The sequence below is a fragment of the Alosa sapidissima genome, chromosome 21, assembly GCF_018492685.1.
Source record: "Alosa sapidissima isolate fAloSap1 chromosome 21, fAloSap1.pri, whole genome shotgun sequence".
Classification (NCBI taxonomy): Eukaryota; Metazoa; Chordata; class Actinopteri; order Clupeiformes; family Clupeidae; genus Alosa; species Alosa sapidissima.
In genome coordinates this window covers 13,610,815-13,633,886 of record NC_055977.1, presented here as the reverse complement: position 1 = coordinate 13,633,886, position 23,072 = coordinate 13,610,815, and the positions used below count along the sequence as shown (strand labels likewise).

The window sequence follows — 23,072 nt, the reverse complement described above, 5'->3', positions numbered from 1 at the left end:
GCGTGTTCTTTTCTTTGTGCATGCGTCGGTGTGTGTGAGCATCTGGCTTTCTTTGTGTGTCTGTGTGTGTGCATGCAGGCTTGACTTGTATGTCTGTCAGTGCATCACAGTGTGTGTTTATGTCTTTGCAAGTATGTGTGCGTGCAGGTTTGTCTTGTGTACGCGTGACTGTCAGTATGCAACGTTTGTGTGTGTGTGTGTGTGTGTGTGTGTGTGTGTATGTGTTAGGGTCATCTGAAGATCATTCTTTTGGCTGTTCAGGGCTGGTGTGGTCAAGCATGATGTCATCAGCCTGGACTCTTGACGCTTCAAGCTCTCTACAAATACTCACCAGATTAGGGCTGTGTCCAACCAGCCATCGAGCTGCAGCAACGACTGGCTTCTGCATGCAGTTCATTCCAAACACAAATAAATAAGCGGAGTGCTGGACACATGAATAAATGTCTCTGTCAGTCTCCTAGCGAACAGTTTTCAACTGAAATTCAAATTTACTGTGGGCATTGTAGTCAAGTTTCAACAGAAATTCAATTTACTGTGGCCATTGTAGTCAAGATGTCACTCGTGGTTAGGCTGAAATGGCAAGCGTTGGACTGTGGCCAAGAGGCTTGTGTGTTTTGAGGGAGAGCAATGGTTCTCTTTGTGATTTGACCCCACTAGTTCTGCCTTTCCATTTCCTCTCCTAATTTGGGCTTCTCTTTTTTTTTTTTTTACAGACAGGTCTAAGCAGGACTGCGACACGTGACAGCGGCGATGTCCAAGCCCCCAAACTCCCCCTCGCGCTCGCGCTCCAGGTCGGCCTCCCGGTCCAGGTCCCGGTCGTACACGCGATCCCGGTCCAGAAGCCGCTCCCGTTCCAGGAAGCACCGGTACAGGTAACCACAAACCCAGCACCTGGTGTTCACATGTCACACACAATCAATCCTTTTGAAACAAACAAAACATGCTCTGACAGGGACACAATGTTGAAACATTAGTTGTTTTATCAGCAGTGATGGGCAGTAACGCGTTAGAAGTAACGCGTTACTGTAATCCAATTACTTTTTTCAAGTAATGAGTAAAGTAAGGGATTACAATTGCAAAAACAGTAATTAGATTACTTTTACTTTCCTGCAAGCAGCCTGCGTTACTGCGTTACTAAACCATGATTTTGCCATAGACAGTAAAAGAATTTGGGATTTTGCCATATGGATTTTGTGAGACTAACTCGTGACAATGATGTAGGCTATAGCTGCACGATATAGATGTAAACAACAGACACACGTGTGCAAGACATGGATTGCAGGAGAGAGCGCGAACATGGAGCATTTAATTCATTGCAGTTCAGACATTAAGAAAAAAACATTAACGCTGTACACTCTTTGTGGGAAGAAAAATGTTGTCTACAGCGAAAAATTCCACCTCAAATCTGAACAAGCACCTAGCAAGCCGGCACAGGAATGTGAAACTCATTGAGACACCCCCAGATCCCGACATGACGGCTGCAGCAACAGGTGAAAATAGAGGAAGTCGCGGGTTCCCTGTAGCCTACTGGCCCGTTATAACAGGAGCCAGGGCATTATAATATTCTGGCTGCATTCACTGTGATTTGGAAAATGGGCAAACATATAATGTGGTCTTTGCCTTTTTGTAATGGGGCTGGTGAGTGTTGAAGTCTTCAATAATTTGTTTCCCTTAAACCAGCATTTCTCTACTGGGTCGTGGAGACATGCCAGGTAGGGCACGAAAAACAGGAGTTTTTTTATTTTATTTTTTTATCTGTAGCCTAGGCCCAGGTAGCATTATAACAGCCTAAATGTGGCATGCAACAGCATTTTCTGTTTTGGTAAATGCATTACTCCTCTCTGTACTGCAACTGTTAAAAGATGTAAATGTTAATAGAGACTTTGGTTTTAATATTTTTTTTTGCTGTATTTTATTTACATCTATTCGAATGAAGGAGTATACACACCAAAAAGTTAAGATTGAAACTAATAAAACCAAGTTTTAAAAAAGCGTATTCAGGTTGTGTATAGCTAGTGTGTTTTTGTAAAGTAACTAAGTAAAGTAATTAGTAAAGTAACTTTACTAAAAGTTAAACTACTTTTTCCAAGTAACTTGACCAACACTGTTTATCAGTGTGCTCCAGTATTTCTTTGTTTGTTTTAATAGTCTACCGTCCTACCGCTGTGAAGCACTTGATTGTGCAATTTCAACTGGATGACGTGTGGAGTATTCCTCTTTAATCAATCCTTTTGATCAGTCTTTCACACACAACCCAGTTTATTGATGTCTGTGACATAAATATAGTAATGGTAAAATGCTTCCTCATGATACATTTCTGACAGTGTTTGATTTTTTTCAAATATTTATTACTAATTACAAACAACTTCAACATTTGTGTAGGTTTTGGTTTCCTCTGAGATTGTTGCGCTCAGCGTTTTTTAAAGTGGATGCCACACCCTGTCGCAGTGCAGCACCTAAATTATTGACCTTGTCCTACTTTTTAATCGCCTTGTTTTTATTCTGTTTTATAACTTTGTTACAGTGTGTGTGTGGTATCTTCACTTATGGCCTTGAAACGTGAGCAAGTGCTCTGCTCCTCTACAAAGTAGAGACCGAGAGAGAGACAGAGATGTGAGTGAGGACGGTGGTTGTTGTGTGTGTTTTGGTAGGAGCATGTGGCAGGGTTTATGACGTGGAACTAATTTTGTTTGTGGCGTTTGGTGCATCTCTCTCAAGAGGACAGCTATTTTCCCTTCCTCCTTTTCCAAACACAAGAGTGTCCTGTAGTTATTGCAACAGTGAAATGGGTCAACACAGGACAGGACTCCTCAAAGTTGGCAATGGGTCCCAGCACAGGTGTGTGAAAAAGACCTGTCACACACACACACACACACACACACACACACATACACGTACGTACATGCATACTCCTAAGTGCAAGTTTTACTCTTCCCCTCTGCTCCTCTTTGTCCATGCCTTTTGCTCGTCCTGAGAGGATTAGTTTTTAACCCCAACACCCCTGCCCCCCCCCCACACACACACACACACACACACACACATACACCCACCCACACACTCTCACTCAATGTGATGATCCGTTTCCACGGTGCTGTGGCATAAAGAGAGGTCGGGTCCCTGTTTCAGTAGGGGTGAACGTTAGTCAGTATGTCGTTGCTGCCACCGCTTGGCGCACACACTCTCGTCTCTCCCCCTGCGTGCGCTGGGACTCACTCTCCAAATCGCACGCTCTCTCTGTCCTGATGAAAAAACACAGACGGTAAGTCAGGTTTGCACATTGTGGTCTGTTTGCCGTGTAGGGGGGGGGGTATTTTTATTAGTGTGACCCATAATAGTCTAATAGAGTACGTTCTGCTTCACTTCCCTTCCTGTGTTTTTGCACCTCAGACTTTTTCCATCAGTCACTGTCTTGGCTTTGCTTTTCGTTCTTTCTTTCTTTCTTTCTTTCTTTCTTTCTCTCCTTCTCGCATTCTCACGCAGATTATCACAATTATTGTTGAGCAGAAACAAGCTCATTTTTCTTCCTGTTGACCTGCCTTTTGCTTTGATGTGTTGAAACATGTTGCCAAACGGCTTTCATTATCATACTTTGATGTTATTTTAAACACGTCATTATACATTGCAACCTTAATGCGCTAAACAGCAATTGGTTGGTGAAACAGCGGCTTCTATTTTACTCCGGTCTATACTGGTACCGTGCAGCAACCCTGACTTTCCTGGCCTGTTTATTTCTGTGTGGTTTGAAGCGGTTTGTGCAGAAACCTTGTATTGAATGCCTGAAAGATAAGTTCTTCTCTCACCCCGCCTTCATATCAGGTCATGCATGTGTCGTCAATGTTGGTTTTGCAAACGTTGTGGCTCAGGTGTTAGATGTAGAGACGAATACCCAAGGCGGGAATAAAATAGCTGAGACGAAGCCCTCGCTGAACTGCCGCATGTGCCGTTGCACTGAGGCCACCGTTTGCCCACAATGATGCTTCTGATTCTTCTCTCTCTGCAGCTCTGAGATGTTTCAGTGATTTATAGTTTGAGCAGATTTTTTTTATGAGGGAGGTTTCACTCACTGTCAGAAATGTAATAATTACCCAAATGGAGGCCTGCAGCTATAGTGAAGAGCAGATCATGTCCTAGCCTCATGTGGCACATTGACAGATTGGGTTGCTAAGCTACAGCAGTTCCTGATTGACATGAGTCATGAAGTTAAGGCGGACTTCTCATAGCCAGGGGCTAAGACTGCCTCCTATGTGCAGGGTGAGGGAACAGGAAGTATTACTTGGTAGCGCCACCTAGTGGACCATTGTGTCTCTTCTCTGATGTTTATCAAAATGCTCCATTGCTTAGGAATAATCCAGTTTTTGTTATTTTTGAACAAGTTCATTTGGAAATGAATGGCAATTTTGAGAATCGAGTCTTTTGATTATGTTGAGTCCTCTTTATGTCCAGGATTGACTTGCAAACTCCTATGGACAATTTTGTGTGAAAGCTTTGTTTTATTTATTTATTTATTTATTTATTTATTTATTTATAAACCCAAAGAATGTTCTTTGCCAGGATGTCATTGTCATTAATAAGTCATAGATACATATTAATGTAGCTGACAGTGTACTGTGATTAATTTGGTATTGAAAGTGTAACAGAAGTCTTCCTGTTCACTTGCCCTTTCTCTTCATGATTCTTAGCGCCATTTTAAATTGGTGACTTTTTCTCCTTCCCTGTGATTGTGTCTCTGCAGCTCCAGGTCTCGGTCCCGATCCAGGTCTCATTCTCCGTCCCACGGCCGTGAGCGTAACTACCCCAGCCGTGACTACCAGAACAACCGCGGGGGCTACAGGGGCTACAACCGGGGCTTCCGCCGGCCTTTCTACCCCCGGGGTCGAGGCCGCGGCTTCTATCCCCGCCGCTTCCAGCGCGGCGGTGGCAACTACGGCTACCGCAACAACAACTGGCAGGGCGACTACAAGAACCGCGACCACCAGGGCCAGCACGACTCGTACCGCGACCACAGCCCTCGCCGCGGCCGATCCCGGTCCCGCACACGCTCGCCACGACGCCGCTCCGGCAGCCGATCGCGGTCCCGCTCCTACCGCTCGTCGTCGGGTCACTCACGGCACTCCAGCTCCTCGTCCCGCTCCTCGCGCTCCCCGCGTCGCCGCGCCGACAAGCGCGCCTCCCGCGACAGAAAGCGGCAGCAGCAGCAGCAGCAGCAAGAGGAGCGTCGCTCCGGCTCCAGAGCCAGCAAAGATGAAGCCGCAGGAGGAGCAGGAGCATCATCATCATCAGCTGCAGCAGCGTCCACCTTACCCAACGAACCCCCCGGCGGCAGCAGCAGCTCGCTGGACCGCAGCAAGTGGAAGGGCCTGACTGAGTACGAAACCAGCCCCAAACTGACCGGCATCGGAGCCAGGCCCGGAGCCTCCATGGGCGCCTCAGCCGGTTCCGACACGAAGAACCCCACTGGGCTCTGGAGGACCATCGGCCAGGTCAATCCGCCTGACCAGAGCCCTCCCAAATCGTCCGCAGGCTCCGGCGGGGCATCATCAGCCACAACTGGCTTCGGTTTCTTTTCCAAAGGAGAGCGTCCCGGAGACAAGAACCCAATCTCAACAGCTTTCAAGAAGTATGTCCCAATTTCATTCATCTGCTCGCTCTTTCTTAACTTTTTTTTGTCTTCTGTAATTGTTTCTCTCTCTCCTTTTCACGGTAAAATGTGATTTATAATCATTCTTTCAAATCTGTCTAGTCTGTGTGCAGCTACAAAGAGCCTTGGAAGAATTCAGGTTAAAATGGAAGCCGTAGAAAGAAACACACTGCTCATTTCAAAAGCAAAATTACAAAACTCCCAAAACTTGCCGGTGCTATGCGTTAAAGTGGAAGTTGTTTGCAATCCCATAATTTAGGAGGTGATGAGTTAAGCAGCTGTAAGTATGATCAGCCTCAACCCAGGTGACTCACTCATATGCTTCTGTGGTGCCAATGTCAATGATTCTTCTCTTTTTTTTTGTTGTCAAGATAACAACGGGAAAGTTATCACAACAAATTAATTGTTCTAGCCCAGTTTTATTGTTTAAAAAAATGGAATAACTTCATGGTTTTATGTGTCATTCTTATCATGTATAATGAATGATTATTTGATCTACAATGAATTGATCAATGTGTAGTGTAATTAACTTTTTTTTTTTTTCTTCTCTGGCAGACTCATGATGTCTAAAAATCCTACTACAGCTCTTGATACATACACTGGTGTCTTGATGGGTTAATGTCTTTGTCCGGCAGGTTTTTAGCAGAGCAAGGCAAAAAAACCGAGGAACGTGAGAACGGGCGCGAAGGTGAGCCCACATCCACAGCCGACGCAGAGAGCGGAGGGGCCAAAGCCTCGTACGACCCGAGCCCAGGCTACAGCGCCACCAAATCCGACAAGAGCCTGCCCTTCCTGGACGAGGACTTGGACCTGGAGTTCAGTCAGGAGCGGAAGAGCGAGGTCAAGCCGCCGTCCTCGCTGACGGCCCGCGACCTCGCCGAGGAGCGCTTCGGCAAGTGGGACGACTCCGACTACCCCTCCACCAACAAGGAGCCTCCGGAGGACGTGGAGGAAGAGCTTCAGCACATGGAGGAGGAGATGTACCTCAGCCGCAAGCAGGCCCGAGGCAAGGAGGAGCGCAGCGCTAAGAAGAAGGAGAAGAAGAAGAACCGGGTGAGCCCCACCTCTCCTACGCCGGCCGCCAGGGGTGCCCCTGCCGCGGAGGGCCGCACGCGTCCACTTTTCCCCGTAGGGAGAGACGACTCGCCCCCGTCCAGAACAGGGAAGAGGGAGGAGGAATTTGCCAACTTTACCATCAAACCTTACCAGGACGAGGGAGAAGGGTAAGTTACTACAAAGATCTCCCTGTCCCTGTCCCTGTCCCCAAAGATCTTCCCCTAAATGTTCCCCTGATTTGTTAATTAAAAAAATGACAGAATATGAATAGATTACTAGAGAATCTAGATAGATTATTATAGATTACTGTTTATTTGTCTTCTATTTTTATCATCATAGACATCTGTTGTCCATTTTAAGATGTATGTGTGTGTCTTGCACTCTGTGTGATTTCTCTCTCTCTCTCTCTCTCTGTCTTTGTATAACTCCTCCACATGCCACCACTCTTAACTGCTTCTTGTTCCACTTCCCTGTCAGTGGTAGCACGTCAGGCTCGATGGCTAAAGAGCGACGTTTGTCTCGTGACCTGGTCCACCCGAGTAAGAAAGACCAGGAGTTCCGCTCCATCTTCCAGCACATTCAGGCCGCGCAGCTGCGCCGGAGTCCCTCTGAGCTCTACGCTCAGCACATTGTCACCATCGTACACCACATCAAAGGTATGCCAGCACACACACACACATGCGCACACATACATGTGCACGCGCTCACACACACACACACATGCACAGACACAAACTGAACTGATGTTTAACTCTTGAAAAGGATTCAGGACAGGTGTCAGCTGAAAGTGTTTTTAAAAAGCCATTGGTAGCACCCTTGTAGCGTTGGTACTGAAGACTTACAATTTATGTCAGTAACTTAATTAAATTCCTTTTGATGTGTAATTATGGTAAATAAAATAGCATATTGTTAATGCTGAACTAGATCCTGATCTAAATTCATCGTCATGGTACCAGTTGCCATCCGTCTCTTACAAGTATCCATATGCAGTTGTGCATGTGTCATTACACTGATGTTGCCATTGGCATTTCTGTATGGCAAGATGCCTGTATGTAACGTATGTTGTTGAGGATTAAACGGAGTCGACTAAGTGGCTGTTCGTAAATAACTGGTGTTGTTTCCCCTCCGGATAATTATGTGTTGGCTTTCCAGGTCACCAGCTGCTCCCACATGTTGCTAACCAAGTCTTGAGTTGTTGACAACAAGGCTCTGTGATGTGTTAAGATAAAAATAGTCTCTGTTAGTGAGTACAGCTTGACAGATGGTGTACGTGGTGTAGGTTAGCAGCATGTCTTGGAAAAAGAACTGCGGACCTCCAATTGGAGTCCAGCAATTCGCCTCACTAAGTGGTGCCTTTGTGAGGGTCCCTGAGTGTTTAACACAATGTTTATTGCATTTTATTATGACGACATTCTGACCACATCCTGTGTGACAGAACCTCCTTAGATTGCTGTCTTTGCAGGAAGGCTTTATGAGTTTGATAAGTCTATTGATCCGTCGATCGATTGATTGAGCAGTTGGTTGTTATGGGTGATTTGATGTTGTCGATGTGTTTCCCTGCAGCGCAACATTTCCGCTCGTCTGGAATGACTCTAAATGAGCGCTTTGCCATGTACCAAAGACGGGCCACTGAGATGGAAATGCTGAAGCCAAAGAAAAGCCCAGAGATCCACAGGTATGTATGGCAGGGGTACACACACACTCACACTCACTTTTGGTCCTATATAGAACCATACAACTGGGTGTATACGCACACGTGCACACCTGCTGACTACACACATACGTGCGCGCTCACACACACACAGACAGACACACAGACAGACACACAGACACACAGACACACAGACAGACACACAGACAGACACACAGACACACAGACAGACACACAGACACACAGACAGACAGACAGACAGACAGACAGACAGACAGACAGACAGACAGACAGACAGACAGACAGACAGACAGACAGACAGACAGACAACCATCACTGGACTTGGACTCGATTCAGATTTGCATAAAAGTAATTTTAAGTCTCACACGTGCGTGTTTTTTTTCTTACAGGAGAATTGATGTGTCTCCCAGTGCTTTTAAGAGGCACGCTCACCTGTTTGAGGATTTCGAGGAGAGCAGCTACAAGGTGACCGACCGTTTTGACCATCTGAAATAGTGTCTCTCTTTTTGGAAAAGAGTAAGCAGCAAATCATTCCAATCAAACAAACAGGAAAAAAAATACAAATCAGGAAAAAAGAAAGAAAGAAAAGAAGCTGAAACTTGAGAGAGAGAAAAAAAAAACAACAATATTGAGCTTTTTGCTTTTCTTTTTAAAGGAGGTGCATAAATCTAATTCAGCCAATTCTGTGTGTTATTACTGAGTGGTACCCACTGGCCTTTGCGATATGGTTAGACGGGTTGGTACGTACATGCCCCAATGCAAAAAGGCTAAACAAAAGCGGGAAGTGACTATTGATGCCCAAAAAGTGTCCAAAAAAAGCCTTTCACTGGACTACTAAGCAGTGCCAATAGTAAGTATTTCTCCTCGACAATCATCTGTTCTTTAAAGGAAAAAAAAAGAGAAATGTATGACATTTGTTCTTTTGCCTAATTTAACTTGACCTAACTTGTTGTCGGGAAAGCATTTTGGAGCATGCTGCTTCTCCCCTGTCTGTCCTGTAGATTGTGGTGGCGTTTTAGATAGCTTTTGTGTAGATGTTGGGTTTGCTAAGTGTTGACGGCATCCTGTCATTTCACCAGCCCGTATGTTGTACTTTTAACGTTGTAATACCTGTGTGTGAGTTGACTGGGCTGCGCTGGTACAAGGTTCATCGTTTCTGTTTACTAGTGTGCGTGTGGTTGAAAGGGTTATGCACGGAGTACAATATGTTTAGCACAAAACAGCACACAGCACACCTTGTAAAATGTTTCAGCAACACAACAAAAATATTTCTGGTTCGTCCAAACAGTATCGAGGATATCTATTCCCTCCCCCCCCCCCCCCCCTCCCCTTTGGGGGGATGGGTGAACACCCAGTACATCAGCTGGGTAAGGCTGTGCAAAGACTGGGCCAAGAACCAGGGGCACTTTAAATCGGTTCCATATTATGTTCATTTGTTGGTTGCCAGTCATTTTCAGTACATCCCAGAATTCTGTGGTATTCCCAGATCTGCTTTATTCATAGTAGCCCACACAAAACAAATTGTAACCTGGAACAGAATTGCGTGAAATTCTGTGAAGCATACCTATACAGAGCGGCACACTGCCAGTAGCAAATAGCACCTTTGGAACCACTCTGTAGTTGCTTCATCCCACCACTAGATGGGGCAGTTGCACAATTAACACTCGAATGTCCTGCGTTGTCCTAATGATCTAACCCATTTGCATTTAAATATCTATGTATGTGTATATATTTCCAGCTGTAATCCTTGTGTGCTTAGCTAACTAGACCTCCCTGGTTGTTCTGTGTCCTCAGGAGGGTAAAAAATATGAGGGCGACCTGCGTCTGGACATTGAGAGGCGTAAAAAGTACCCCCCTAAGGACCGCGAGCACAAGCGGGAAGGGGGCAAGGGTTCAGGGGGCTCCCAGGGTCCCAGCAGAGAGCGCTCCCCCGAAAAATCCTCCAAACACCACAAAAAGTCCAAGTATGTCTGCACACACACACACACACACACACACGTAAATACTATATCCCCCCTTTTATGCTTCTTAATGCCCACACAAGCATGCACACTTTTCTTTCATTAGCACACACTGAAATGATAATTATGATTCATTCTTTTTCCAAACAGGGATCATGTAATGAAATCTTGAAATCATATCAGTGGAAAAAGTTCTGACAGTTCAGAATCATTTCAATCGAAATACAGCCACTTATTTCTTCTCGGAAATCAGTTGTATTTGATTCCTTGGTGTCTTTTATTTGACAGTTCTCTCAATTATCCATGATTTGTATGTTAATCAGTCTCACCCTCCCAACTATTGAATTCCGAACTATTACCCTAGATATTGCTGCTTGGTTCACATCTGCGTTCTCCTTTTTGCAGGAAGAGCAAGAAAAAGCGAGAGAGGTCTCCCTCCTCATCCTCCTCCTCTTCCTCCCCCTCCCCCTCCTTCAGGGGTAAGGAGTACATGGGGGAGGAGATGGAGCATATGGAGGAGGGGGGGTACGGCAAGATGCGCATGGGGGGGCCCCGAGATTACCCTATGGACCGGGGTCCCCGCGACTACGAGGGCCACGGCGACAGGGGCCGTGGCGGGTACGGACGCGGCCGGGGGGGTTACGACGGCGGTCGTGGGGGATTTGTAAGTAACACATCTCGGTCATCTCAGTCTTAATTCATTCATATGCTAAATCAGGCTTTTGTAAGTTGATGTAATGTAGAATCTTCCGATGTGTTTACATGGAGAGTCTCATATACAGGGATGTATTTCTAAGGCTTTGGGAGGGATTAAGGAGAGTTCATCTCTTCATATTGGCTTTGGGAGGGATTAAGGAGAGTTCATCTCTTCATATTGGCTTTCATCTCCTTTTGACCCAGAGGCTTTTTTAACTAACTAAATGAAGGCCTTAAACAGCTCTACATATCCTGTATATACTGCACATAGGTACAGTTGTGTAATGGTATGGCGGTACATGAAAATGGCATACCTGAATGGTAAATTAAAGATGGTATACCGGCTCATCTGGTACGTTGCTCAGCACTAGGTACTTGGTTATCATACACCCATGATTAAAGAGAGCACATAATGTTTAGTAAATGTTTGTCACTGTTACTTCCTGTGTGAAACCCTACTGTGTTTGTTTGCCCACAGCAACCAAGGATAAGAGGCAGAGGATGGGGAAGAGGTAATTACCCTGGCAACAGTAACAATGGAAACCCGCAGCAGATGGGGGGCCCGCCAGTGCGCCCCCCCGAGGAGGAGTGGGACCCGGAGTACACCCCCAAGAGCAGGAAGTACTACTTGGTGAGTGACACACCAGCAACAACACTTCAGAGTTCTCAGTGCTCTCTTGGTCTCCATTTCTGTGTTCGTCCTTGTCTTCCTGTGTTTATTTTTTTATTTTTTCTCTCTCTCTCTCTCTCTCTCTCTCTCTCTCTCTCTCTCTCTCTCTCTCTCTCTCTCTCTCTCTCTCTCTCTCTCAAATAAGACCAGAAACAATGTTTTAGTGCCACAAATAAGTAATTGAACATCTGTCTCTCTCTCTTCCTGTTTCAGCATGATGACCGTGACGGGGAGAACAAGTGGGTGGACATGCGAGGACGCGGCCGTGGCGGCCCTTACCCCCGAGGGCGAGGCTTTGTGTTTCGTAAGGGTACCGGCGGTGGCAGCCCCAAGTGGACCCACGACATGTTCCAGGGCTCGGAAGAGGGCGAGCTGGGCGACAGCAACGGTTCTGACGTCAACCACAAGGAAGAGGATAAAGCCGGAGACGCCGCCATGTCAAAGATGTAACTTCGACGCGACATGCTGTCCACCACAGTCCCCCAGTCCCTTATTATCCCCACCCCACCCCCTTCTTCTTTTGGAATTTTCAGATTTGTTTTAAGATTGTATTTGTATTTTTTTGTGTTTTGTTTTGTTGTATTTTTTTTTTACTTCTAAATGTGTAGCCATTGCAGCACAAATAGACTCGCATGTGATTCAGCCGGTGTAGTTAACGCATCAGAAGAATGTAACTGTCCTGTGGACTATAGTGCCACTGACTGTGGAGATTTTAATGGAGGGAGGGTTATTATTGGTTTAAATTTAGAGCAAAAGACCTTGTAACTTCTTTGCCTTTTATCAGAGATCTTTGCTGTTGTTGTCGTTTAGATTTATGCAATACTTGGTATATACTTTTTTTTCCTTTTTCCTCAGCTGTTTAAAAAGCTATGGATCATAATAAACAGTTGTATTTTGATACAGCTTGTGATTGACAAATATTAATTCAAAACATTTTTGTTTCTTTTATCATTTAAAGCACACTCACTGTTTTTGTTTTGTGTTTTCTAAGTAGGCAGAGGGGATAAAGTATCTGTGCCTTAGAGATGACAACCATACATGCTGTACGTATCTCAGTTTTGTATACGTACCTCTACTAATGTATTTCTTAAAGGTTATTTTGATAGGGTTTTTTCTTTTTTTTCTTTTTGTCTGTTTGTTTGGGAATATGTGTCGTGTCTGGGGGTGTGGCGATTTTAGCCCTGCCCCTTCTGCTCTGGGACCAATACACTGTGAGCTGCCTGAAGGAGCTCCACCCCCTGTCAGTGTCATTCAAACAAACCCCCATTAAACTGTACAGGTTCATTCTTGTGTTCATTCATAATGATATCCACAGTCTTTTTATGTTTATAATTACATTTAATGCTGTTATTTTAGTCTGAAACAGTTTCAGCAGTGAAAACGAACTAATATTGAAGAACTCATAGTGTGGAGTGACTGACGTGTCATTATATATATCTATATATATATATCTATTTTCTTTTTCTTCCAGTTAAAAAATAATCCTGTGATCCCAGTCATATTATAACAGATAATATACCCTCCAAGTGTATATAGTTTATTTACATAAACGACGTCAAACATTGATATAGATGCTTGTATTACAGAGTTATTGTGGCCTTTGTATGAATAGTGTTGAAAGTGAACAGTGGGCCTATGCAGTTTTGTCTGTTATAGTTCAAAGAAATGTCAAATAAGAGCTTGAGCTTTTTCTTGCCCCCATAACTCCCACCCAACCCCGACTCAAGAGATGTGTTGATGTGAAGGGAAACTGGATGCACAGTCCTGCGCCTCCTCGTGTGCAAAACAGATTGTACTGTGTGTAGGGCCGTCTCCGCTGGTCGTGCTTTTGTGTTAGCTATTGTACTCTACTTTCTGTAGAACTGTGACACTTATTTCTTTTCCCTTTGCATATCTATTGATCTATAGCTATGTGAATGACCCTCTTTTCCCCCGGTGCTTGTAGAAACGTCCCTCCAGTGATTTTTTTTTTTTTTCCAATAAATCAGTTTATGTAAACTTCAGGTTTTGTTATTTATCTTGTGTCTTGTGAACGACCAGAGTGAGCTGTGCTGTGTTCTGGTCTTGGCCTAAGGTTTTTTGGAATGGCATTCTTTCTATATGCGGCACATCTGTCATCCATTGGCCCTTTTGCCCTGTGCATGAGCCAGGGCACTGAACCGGACTAAACTGTGCTCTATATCTCCTGATAAGGTTAAAAGCAGCTATGCAATGGGTTGTGTCTTGGACCTTTGATAGGTAAACTTCAACCATTACATCATACAACAATGGCAACAGGCTACATGCAATGGCAAAAAAATACCGTACACTAAATTGTCAATACAGAAACATTTGAATTGTGCATGTAAAAATGCATATAAAAAAGCATATTCATTTCATAACAGTCCAGTTCTTTTGATAGAGGCACTTCCTGGTTGGCACAATGCTTTTCAGTGTTCGGGACTGCAGAGCATGTCCCTGGTACAGACCTGAAGACGGCAGGGTGTTATTCTTGGATAGGGAGAGACAGGAAGGAGCTAAAGAGTGACGAGGTTACACAGTTTCCCCCAGTTAAACTACAAAGTAGCTTGTGTTCAAGTGGGTAATAAACTGTACCTTAACTTGGATGTGAATTTCATTGGCACAGATTGAAGTTGAAGAATAGAGTTAAACATACGAGTAGGCTACAAGGGATTCTTACAATTGTCAGACCAATGTTCTGGTAGTTGTGACACTAAATTTGTCATTAAGTGTAAAAGTGTCTAGCATTTGGTAACTCTCACAGCCACACCTAAGGAGACTTAACTGTAGAAGCCAAATCAAAGCCAAATGGGTAAGCCAATTCATAAACAATATTTGGGCCTAGGCTACTACATAGCAGGGAGCACGAATTACTAAACATTGCTGCCATGCCATCTATTCACAGTGGTTTTAGAAGGCCAAGTTATCCTGTAATTCATGATAGCCTACTCTGAGGACAGTAGCCTAGTAGATTGAATTTACGCTTAAGGAACTCTAAGGCCCCAAGGGAGAAGCTTAGTGATAGGAAAACAATCACACCCAGATAGGCTATCCAAGCATAAACAAGCTTCCACGGACAAAAAATAATTTTAGCCTATCACTTTTTTTTTCCAGAAGATGTGTGTGTTACGTAAATTATAGCCTAAAAACTGCATAGGCTGCGGTAGGTCAATGAGTTGCTACTTGACTGACCAGCAAGTCAATGCTCAATCTGAGGTGGTCAGTGGTAGTGTACCCGTCCAAGAGTGCCTGTGCCCGTCGCCAGTATGTCTGGCTGTCCGTTTCTCCAGATCTCCCTGACGATGCGCTCCCGCTCCTCCAATCTTCGCGCTTTCTCCAGCTCCTCAGCTGAAGTGAAGACGTTAACACTTCGCAAGGTTCCGTTGGACTGGCTGAGATCGCTCATGGGCGCCACCGTCACTCGAGGAATCTCCGCTTCTTCGTCATCTTTCACCTGGCTTGGCTCATCGCCGTCTTCCTCATCGTCCTCATCTTCCTCGCTCGACTCTCGCAGCTGCCGCTTGTCAGGTGAGCGAGGAGCTTGTTTAGCGCGCGGCCGGCACGCGAGACCTAACACCAGCAAGCACAAGGCCACGAGCAAGCCGGAACACACGCCTAACATGAAGAACAGGGCAAAACTCTCCACGTTTTCTAAAATGGAAGAAAAAACAATAGAAAGAAAGAAACTTTTAACTTTTATCTGAGAAATATACTATTTTTGTCTTAATGAGAAATTGAGATTGTGGACAAAGTCACTGCCCTTGGCCTAGTTCCAGAGCACATTTGAAACCCTCACATAGGCCTATGGCTTACAATGTAAGATTTAAACCAACCAAAAAGAAAATATTTTACACTTGCAAATGCATCCTCTATGACTGTAGCTTTGTGCTACATGTGGAGGAGAAAACCTAAAATCTACCAGTTACATTCTAAACCTACACACTGAGGGGGAGAAAACACAGGGACCTTTTTTGAGGACATTTTCATGGGCTTGATGTGTAAAGCCAAGTCAAACAGAACAGTTAAGTCTCAGGAATGATTTGCTGCTCACTCAACTGGCTGTTGATCCTCCCGCAGCAGATTTTAGGCAGGAAATTGTAATTCGGGATGGCCTGAACCTTGGCTATACCCACAATACCTCTCTGCTTTCCAATAACCACCCTCCCCTGGCCTCTGTCAAAGAAGGGTGAAACTTAGTCTTTTCCTTAAAAGCACAAAAATGTGAAACAAAATAAGATACTTTTACCTTTGAGGTGGGCATATGTTGCCATGCTGTTGCTCAAAAGCTCCATTTCTGCTTGTGTGTCATTCATTTTAAACATCAGCCCGTCTGCTTCTCAGGATGTCTACATTGCCGTTATAATCTGTTTGTGATGGGTCTTCCTCACCATATCTGGATAAAAGAAAGGGGAGCATATTGATAAAAACAGTTCTGTGCCATGGGGCATTTTTACAAGCTGGTCAGAATATTTATGAGCCATCAGTGCTTTCAAGCTAGCTGGTCCTAAATGAAAATTGAGCAGAAGTACGTAGGAGGGCGGAGACAGGCTACTTTCAAGCTACCAATGTACAAATATGCCAGGGGGATATTATCCTCACACACACACACACACACACACACACACACACACACACACACACACACACAGACACACACACACATACACTCACTCATGCACACAAACACACACTCACACACATTCACTCCCACACATATGCACACACAAACACACACACATACACACACAGATTGCAGATCTCGCTCTCCCTCTGACTCCCTTATCTCCACTGTTGTCTGTTGTATGTACTGGAGGCATATTGAGATCTGCCCATCAGAGAATAATGGAACAAGGTTAGATCTTGATGGCAGGACCTATAATCTTGCTTTTACAGCAAACATGAGGTTTCCCTGTTCTTTTGCACAGCATGTGAAGCTGGGTGGCTTTCTCTTGCTCGGCCTCTCTCTTGTTTTTTTCTGTCTTCTGTGCTCTCCTGTTCTCCTAACCACCCACTTCTCTTTCTGTCTCTCTCCTTTAATTCATCCCTCTCTCTGCATCACTGTCTCTTTCTCTCTCTCCCTCTTTTCTTATCTTTGCCTCTCTCTCTCTCTCTCCCTCCCTCTCTCATGTGCAGTGTTGTTTATGATGTTGTGACCCTGCCTCCTCTCTGCTTTTTCTCAGAGTCCCCGGGGTTCCGTGTTTCCCACAGGAAGACCCGCATGTCGGCTTTCACATGCCTGCTCCAGGCTTCCACTCCCACCCCCGCTCCCTCTGGTCCACCCTACACAGAGACTCTGCCGACACACACACTCACTCGTCGCTGGGAAACTGGCAGGGGGCCAACACGTGTCACTCACTCAAAGGAGAAGAGAGATGACTGGAGAGAGAGAGAGAGAGAAAGAGAGAGAAAGAGAAGGGAAAACAGTTCCTGGAAGAACTTTCCATTTGGTGCCTGCCCTCCACACACTCCGATTTCTGTTCAGTGTTACGTAATGTGATGATTGATGCATATGCAGATGATTAAAGGCCCACTGATACCCAGACGTAACCTTATGGTCACCCCCAGGTCAGAATGAGCAAAAGCTGTCCAAACAGTCATAATATCAGGTGACGCAGAGGCCCCCTCTATGTGATAACTAGCCCTAATGATGGCTGGTCCCGCTTTGCTTAGAAATGAAAGTGTACTGTTTTGTCTGCTTTCCTTGGCTCTCTTTCTCTTGGGAGCCCATAATTACCTCTAGTTTTAATCTACTTCATCAAGACTCTGTTTTCTTCCCACCCCGATCCCTATCTACCCACAGCTTTGCCCGGCAGTCACCGGGTCACCCTGCCAAGATGGCCAACACAGGTTAGGTGCAGATAAGGGCTTCACTCCACTTTACTGTAACTGAGAAACTCCCAAAGGTTCAGTGATTAGGTGCTGCTAACCTAAACTGTTTTCTTCACTGTGTTCAGTTTTGTCCACTTTTTCATGGGTCCTTATGTTTTCTGACACGTGTTATGATTAACAAAATACTACTTCACTTTAGGTTCATGGCCAAACCTTGAGTCAGGCCACTGGTCTTCGAACTCAGTTAACTGTGTTCTGTGTTAAATAAGATGGAGTGAAGAGTATGGCCTTAGGATATTTCAGCAGTCTCTGCAGCAGTCTCTGCTGCTGTCTGCCATCTAAGGCTGCCTCGCTGGGATGGGACTGACTATTGACTTCCAGACGCGCAGAGCCAGCATCAACCAGTTCCAAATGGCCAGTTACGTACACTTCACCGCGGCTATATCCTCAGCCAGAGATTCTTTGGCAGAACAGGAGCTTCAGATTTTTCTGAGCATGAGCAATTTGTGGACTCCCTGTTCTTTTCTGTGTGAAAATATCTGCTTGGAGACGACAGAGGGGACCAAGGAATTTGGATCAGGTGGTGGTCCTGAAAACAGAAAATCTGTATAGTTTGAGGCAACATGAACAGCTTGATCAATTCTTTTAAGAGTTTTATTGCTTTCATTGTATTATTTAATCTTTTTCATAATTAGTCACACTGTGTTTTCCCACTCTGATATTTAACAGTTGAGTCTATTTTAAGGTCTTGGCCATCTCCACCCTTGTCAGTCTCAGCAAGTGGACGCGTAAAAAAACAGTTGTCCAAATACAAGTCATGAAACTCAACAAAGCCCTTTGACGCCCATGTGCCCAAACTACACAACACATTCCAGATCCGCTGTAGCATTACCAACCAAGAGACCATAAACATTTGTCACCGCCAGACAGGGGAGTTTGTGTAGACACTTAGCCACAACAACGTCTCAAAATATCTTTTTTACTTTAAAAAAAAAAAAGAGAACGAAACAGCATTCCAGTGGGGTGAACCGATGGCTTTTTTACATGCCAGCTATTCGTAAATGCAAAGGAAAACATCTTTTACACACAAACCACTTCCGAGCGGGCCAAGCAGTTTCCAGAACCAGTAGCTGGGCTAAGACCCGCATGGGTCTGAAGCAGTGATAATGTTTACACAGCCAACTGAACAGATGTTGCCCACTCCACATACACACACACCCACACACACATATCATGAGGAGAGTAAAAAGTTCCAACAAACTTCCAATCATTTTTTTCTCCAAGTGGAAAGGATGCCAAGATACCAACTCAAGCCAAACCCCACTCAATGCCACACCACACCTTTCTCAAAGTAGCAAACAGCAGAGGTGGAGAGTGTATATTTTTACTTCTTCTCCCCAACATCCTCTGAAAATCACTATAATCAGGTGAGTCAGTGACGCCTGATCATCTGAGGTAGGCTGCTCTTCAAAATGGTGCTTTTATATATATATTTCTTTTAAATATTCTATCTTCTGATGTGCTTTCCTAGTGTTATATGTAGCATAGTGGTACTGAGTGACTGAAAGTTTGAATTTCCTTTTGGGATTATTAAAGTTTCGATCTACCTATCTATCTATCTCTCACTTTCTCTCTCTCTCTGGAGCATATCTAACACTGATCCACTGCACATCCCCATGGATCTTTTCCCATTAATCCTTTTCCAACATATCACAGAATTTTTACATTTACGAACTTAGACAACACCTGCCCTGAGTTCAGGAAAAAATCCACTCATTCACATAGAGCTTTAGTGAATAACCACCATTGTTTCTCACTATACAGTGCACTACGTAGTGAATGACTGGATGTTCCAAACACAACACTGAATTATTCCCTAGACAGACCTATATAGTACAAAATTAAAAATACAGACCGACAGTACACCCACACATGAACAAGACACAGCTCCTATCTAAGCTCTCACTCACCTTAATTCACCTGTGACATCGCAAATGGACTGGCGACTTAGGAAGCCTCCGAAATTGCCCCACAGGTGTTCAATAAACATCAGCAGGGGGGATAAGTGAAGTGGGGTAATTAATCCCGGAACAGCTCTCAGTGTTGTGTCGTTGTGTCTGTGAGGAAGGGGAGAGGATGGAAAGGGAGTTGGAGTCAGCCGAGGGAGGCGCTTGTCTACTCTGGCGTGCGTGGATGTGGAGTGGGAGAGAGAGGAGAGAGGCAGCACTCACAGCATAGTGTGCACATGTGCCCCCCCTCCCTTTCTGTACCGGCACTAGGCCGGCCTAGGCACAATATGAGCTCTCTGTGCTCTCTCTTACACACATACACACACACACACACACACACACACGAGGGAGTGAGCACATAGAGGAGCCGCCAGGGAGGGCTGAGTCAGGGAAAAGGGGGAGTGTTTCCAGCAGAGAGAGAGGGATAGAGAGAGAGGGAGAGAGAGAGAAGGAGTCAAAGAGAGGCAGAAGAGAACACAAGAGCAAGAGTGCTTGAGTGAGAGTGAGAGAGAGGGATAGAGAGAGAGAGGGGGAGAAAGTTAGTGAGAGACAGAGAGAAAAGTGGATAGGAGAGAAAAAGGGAACATTGAGAGAGACAAGGAGTGAGAGAGAGAATGGAAAATGAGCTGAAGAGAGAGAGGAGGGGGGGTTGCGGGAAAGAGAGGCAGGCAATTGGCATTACTCATGAGAATACAAATCCATGCACCCTTGTGTCATGTTTAACTGCTAGTGATTCAACCCAACAGTCTCACCACTGTAAACAAGCAGCCACATCAGATAGGCCTACCACACAAACTCACAACCCAGGAGGGGCCTGTGTGTCAAGTGCTGCTCATCTGACCGAAGAGATGGACCCAGGCGTGGCGTAAATAAGATCGTAAACCACCCAGCACCCCTCCAACCCCCACCCTCGTTTTGTCAGTCCCAGACGTGCCAATGAAAGGTCTGTTCAGCGTTAAGTCAAGAGGGTGTAACAGGAAATAGCTGTTGAGTTTTGGCAGCCGGGCACAAGGCCTGCTCCTTCGGGCCACGGGATTAAATGAGATCTTTGTGTTTTCAGTCAGAGGGACGCGATGGTTTGGGGTGCTTACGTCGCTGGCACTGGGGTGGCTATGGAATCAGTGAGCGCATAAAATACCTTACATACAGGTGCATGCTGGGAACGGAATCTGGTTATTTAAAAAAAGGCTATTTTCTGTGTGTGTGTGTGTGTTTTACACATTAAATATCATTTATCTTGTGGTGGGAATTTTGACTTCATCATCCCAGTGGGTTAAGTTCTGTGTGCATTTGTTTAACAGTGTACAGCAGAGGCCCTCATTATGTGGTTGCCATCGTTGAGAGGCTCGTCTTGCTCATAGCCACGGTGGGTCCTGCTAGGATGGCTGTTTGTTTCTGAGAAGAATGAGAATGGGGAAACATCAAAACCACCATGCAAGTCCAAACCACAGACTCTGACAATAGCACTGTGACACAGAAACGCTCCCACAACGACCCGAACATTAGGTCACAAACCGACGAGGACTCAGAAGTCAAGAATGAGGCACAGACGAGTCTATGGACAAAAAAGCCACCTGTTCCTATATTGAAAGAAACAAACCAACAGATGACAATGAAAGACTGTAATGTGAGGAAATATTTAAACACTGAGCACAACAAGATTCTCTGTTATAGGTGACACTATCCTCAGGGCAATTGTGTTATGAAACACCTCAAGCTTTGATGTGATTATTGTGTTTTTTTTAAAACAAACAACAACAAAAAAATGCTTGGGTTTGCCTCCCCTGCAGTTGATCAACACAGTTCCGAGGCCAGAAATGGTTTCCATTTATGTTCCGTGCATGTGTTCCATCAGCCGAGACTGTTTCTGATAACACCCTCCCCTTATACAAATTCCTTGAATTCTTCAACACATACTCTTTTTATTCACAAACACAGAGTACAGTAATGTAAACATTAGAACCCAAATGTAGGAAAAGAGGCCTCACTCTTCATGCTTGCTCATTTAAACTTCACCAGTTAGAGACAGCTTTCTCAATTAAGTATCCACTAATCAGTGAGAATAACAGCATCCAGGGGAGGTGGGGCATGATAAAGTTTGTTTTGTTGTTTGAAAAGTCACATCAAGACCCTGGAAATCATGTCTTGTTTATGTTGACGTTCCAAGCCACTATGATGAATTGTTAGCAACAATTCCCCTTAGTGGTGTAACATTAAGGACCAGCATGAGAGCCAAGTGCCAGCGTCAAAACGCCCCTGGGTACTTCAGCCAGTGCAAACAACAATGAAATCCAATTTAATAGGGGCAGGGCAAGACCTGCCAGGAGTGCCATTCCCTGGAATGGCATTCCACAATTTTCATGTCATCTGTCATACTGTCATTGAATGTCAAAGCATGAGGCACTAAATCTCACCCTCAAACTACATTCAAAACATCCTCTTTATATTGTATATACGTCACCAACTGCATGTGTTTCTGATAATTAATGCATTCTGTTTGTTGATAATTCATGTTGATAATTGACACATGCCCCTCTGTCAAAAGGTGGTTGGTAGATGATTGCCTCAATACAATATCAATATCAAATACATATTTTTGGAAAACACAGTTTGAACACAAATCAGAATCAACCAGACGTTTTAGTAGTCTTAACTTGCATTCACACTGTACCTTGTTGCTACCAAGAGCTGCTATTGACACTTCACACATCGACATTATGTAACTAATATTATTGAACTAGTCATATGATGATCGACAAATGCTCCACCCTTGACTTATTTTACAGCATATGCTCTTTTCTCATTTTTAACCATTACTACTATGGCTAATAGTTAGTGTATACACAAGACCCCCTCTGGGATGCACAGTGTACATGACAATAAGGGCTTGTTTTTATGTAATGTTAGCTAAACTCCCATACAGTATAACAGCATTCAGAGGAAAGACAGATAGTTTGTTTGTTGAACTAAAAGGCAAACCAAGAACATGAAGCCACTTTCAAGAATTGTGAAAAACAAGTTATCTTGGAGTTGATACACTAGACAAGCACGAGACCCTGATACGAGCTTCAATACGACAGTGTCAATTATGCCCGCATCAGCGATGACTGGACTGGCCTTTCCTCACTCTTATATTATAGTTAAGCTCTAATGTTAAAGGCATCAGCAATGTGAAGATCTGCTAGATGAATGGAGAAGAAAAAATCTCAGACAACAATTCTGGCTTCTCCGTTAAAAACAATATACACTTCTCAATGCACTATTTAATAATTAGGCTTAATATGAAATGCATTCTGCATATTGCTTACTACAACTCCATGTTTTATATTTTAATAGATGTGATAAAATGACTGACATTTCACCCATATCTTCTCCCATTTTTATTTTATTTTTCATGATATATTATTGCAACGCAAAATCATTTATGAGCTGGGAAAGCTCCAGCATCCCATGAAACCATTGATGTTAAAGGTTTTGATGCTTCTCTATAACTTCTCCAATGTCAATATCAACATTCTCTTACTAAAACATACAACCTTTT

General features: G+C 44.5%; 2 protein-coding genes across 7 annotated transcripts in view; one reads left to right on the top strand and one right to left on the bottom strand.

Annotated features, from left to right (window-relative positions):
• The window catches only part of thrap3b (thyroid hormone receptor associated protein 3b), a 29,251-nt gene extending 15,555 nt beyond the window's left edge, over positions 1–13,696 (top strand). For 2 of the 6 annotated variants that reach the window (XM_042076281.1, XM_042076279.1), the window contains exons 2-11: positions 718–872; positions 4,733–5,617; positions 6,274–6,861; positions 7,172–7,350; positions 8,258–8,369; positions 8,756–8,831; positions 10,161–10,330; positions 10,733–10,991; positions 11,502–11,654; positions 11,907–13,696. In XM_042076281.1, the coding sequence (XP_041932215.1) occupies positions 751–872; positions 4,733–5,617; positions 6,274–6,861; positions 7,172–7,350; positions 8,258–8,369; positions 8,756–8,831; positions 10,161–10,330; positions 10,733–10,991; positions 11,502–11,654; positions 11,907–12,143 (2,781 nt within the window). In that variant the 5' untranslated portion in view covers positions 718–750 and the 3' untranslated portion in view covers positions 12,144–13,696. Of the gene's footprint in view, positions 1–713; positions 873–3,102; positions 3,260–4,732; positions 5,618–6,273; positions 6,862–7,171; positions 7,351–8,257; positions 8,370–8,755; positions 8,832–10,160; positions 10,331–10,477; positions 10,638–10,732; positions 10,992–11,501; positions 11,655–11,906 lie in introns of those variants that run through there. The other 4 variants (XM_042076280.1, XM_042076278.1, XM_042076282.1 and 1 more) reach the window with 3 other exon arrangements.
• eva1bb (eva-1 homolog Bb (C. elegans)) lies at positions 13,210–19,821 on the bottom strand. The gene is made up of 3 exons (XM_042076367.1): positions 19,493–19,821; positions 15,940–16,086; positions 13,210–15,344 (listed from the first exon to the last, which is right to left on the bottom strand). The coding sequence occupies exons 2-3, from the start codon at positions 16,013–16,015 to the stop codon at positions 14,914–14,916; spliced, it is 507 nt and encodes a 168-aa protein (XP_041932301.1). The 5' UTR covers positions 16,016–16,086; positions 19,493–19,821; the 3' UTR covers positions 13,210–14,913.
• Between the last annotated feature and the right edge of the window lie 3,251 nt (positions 19,822–23,072).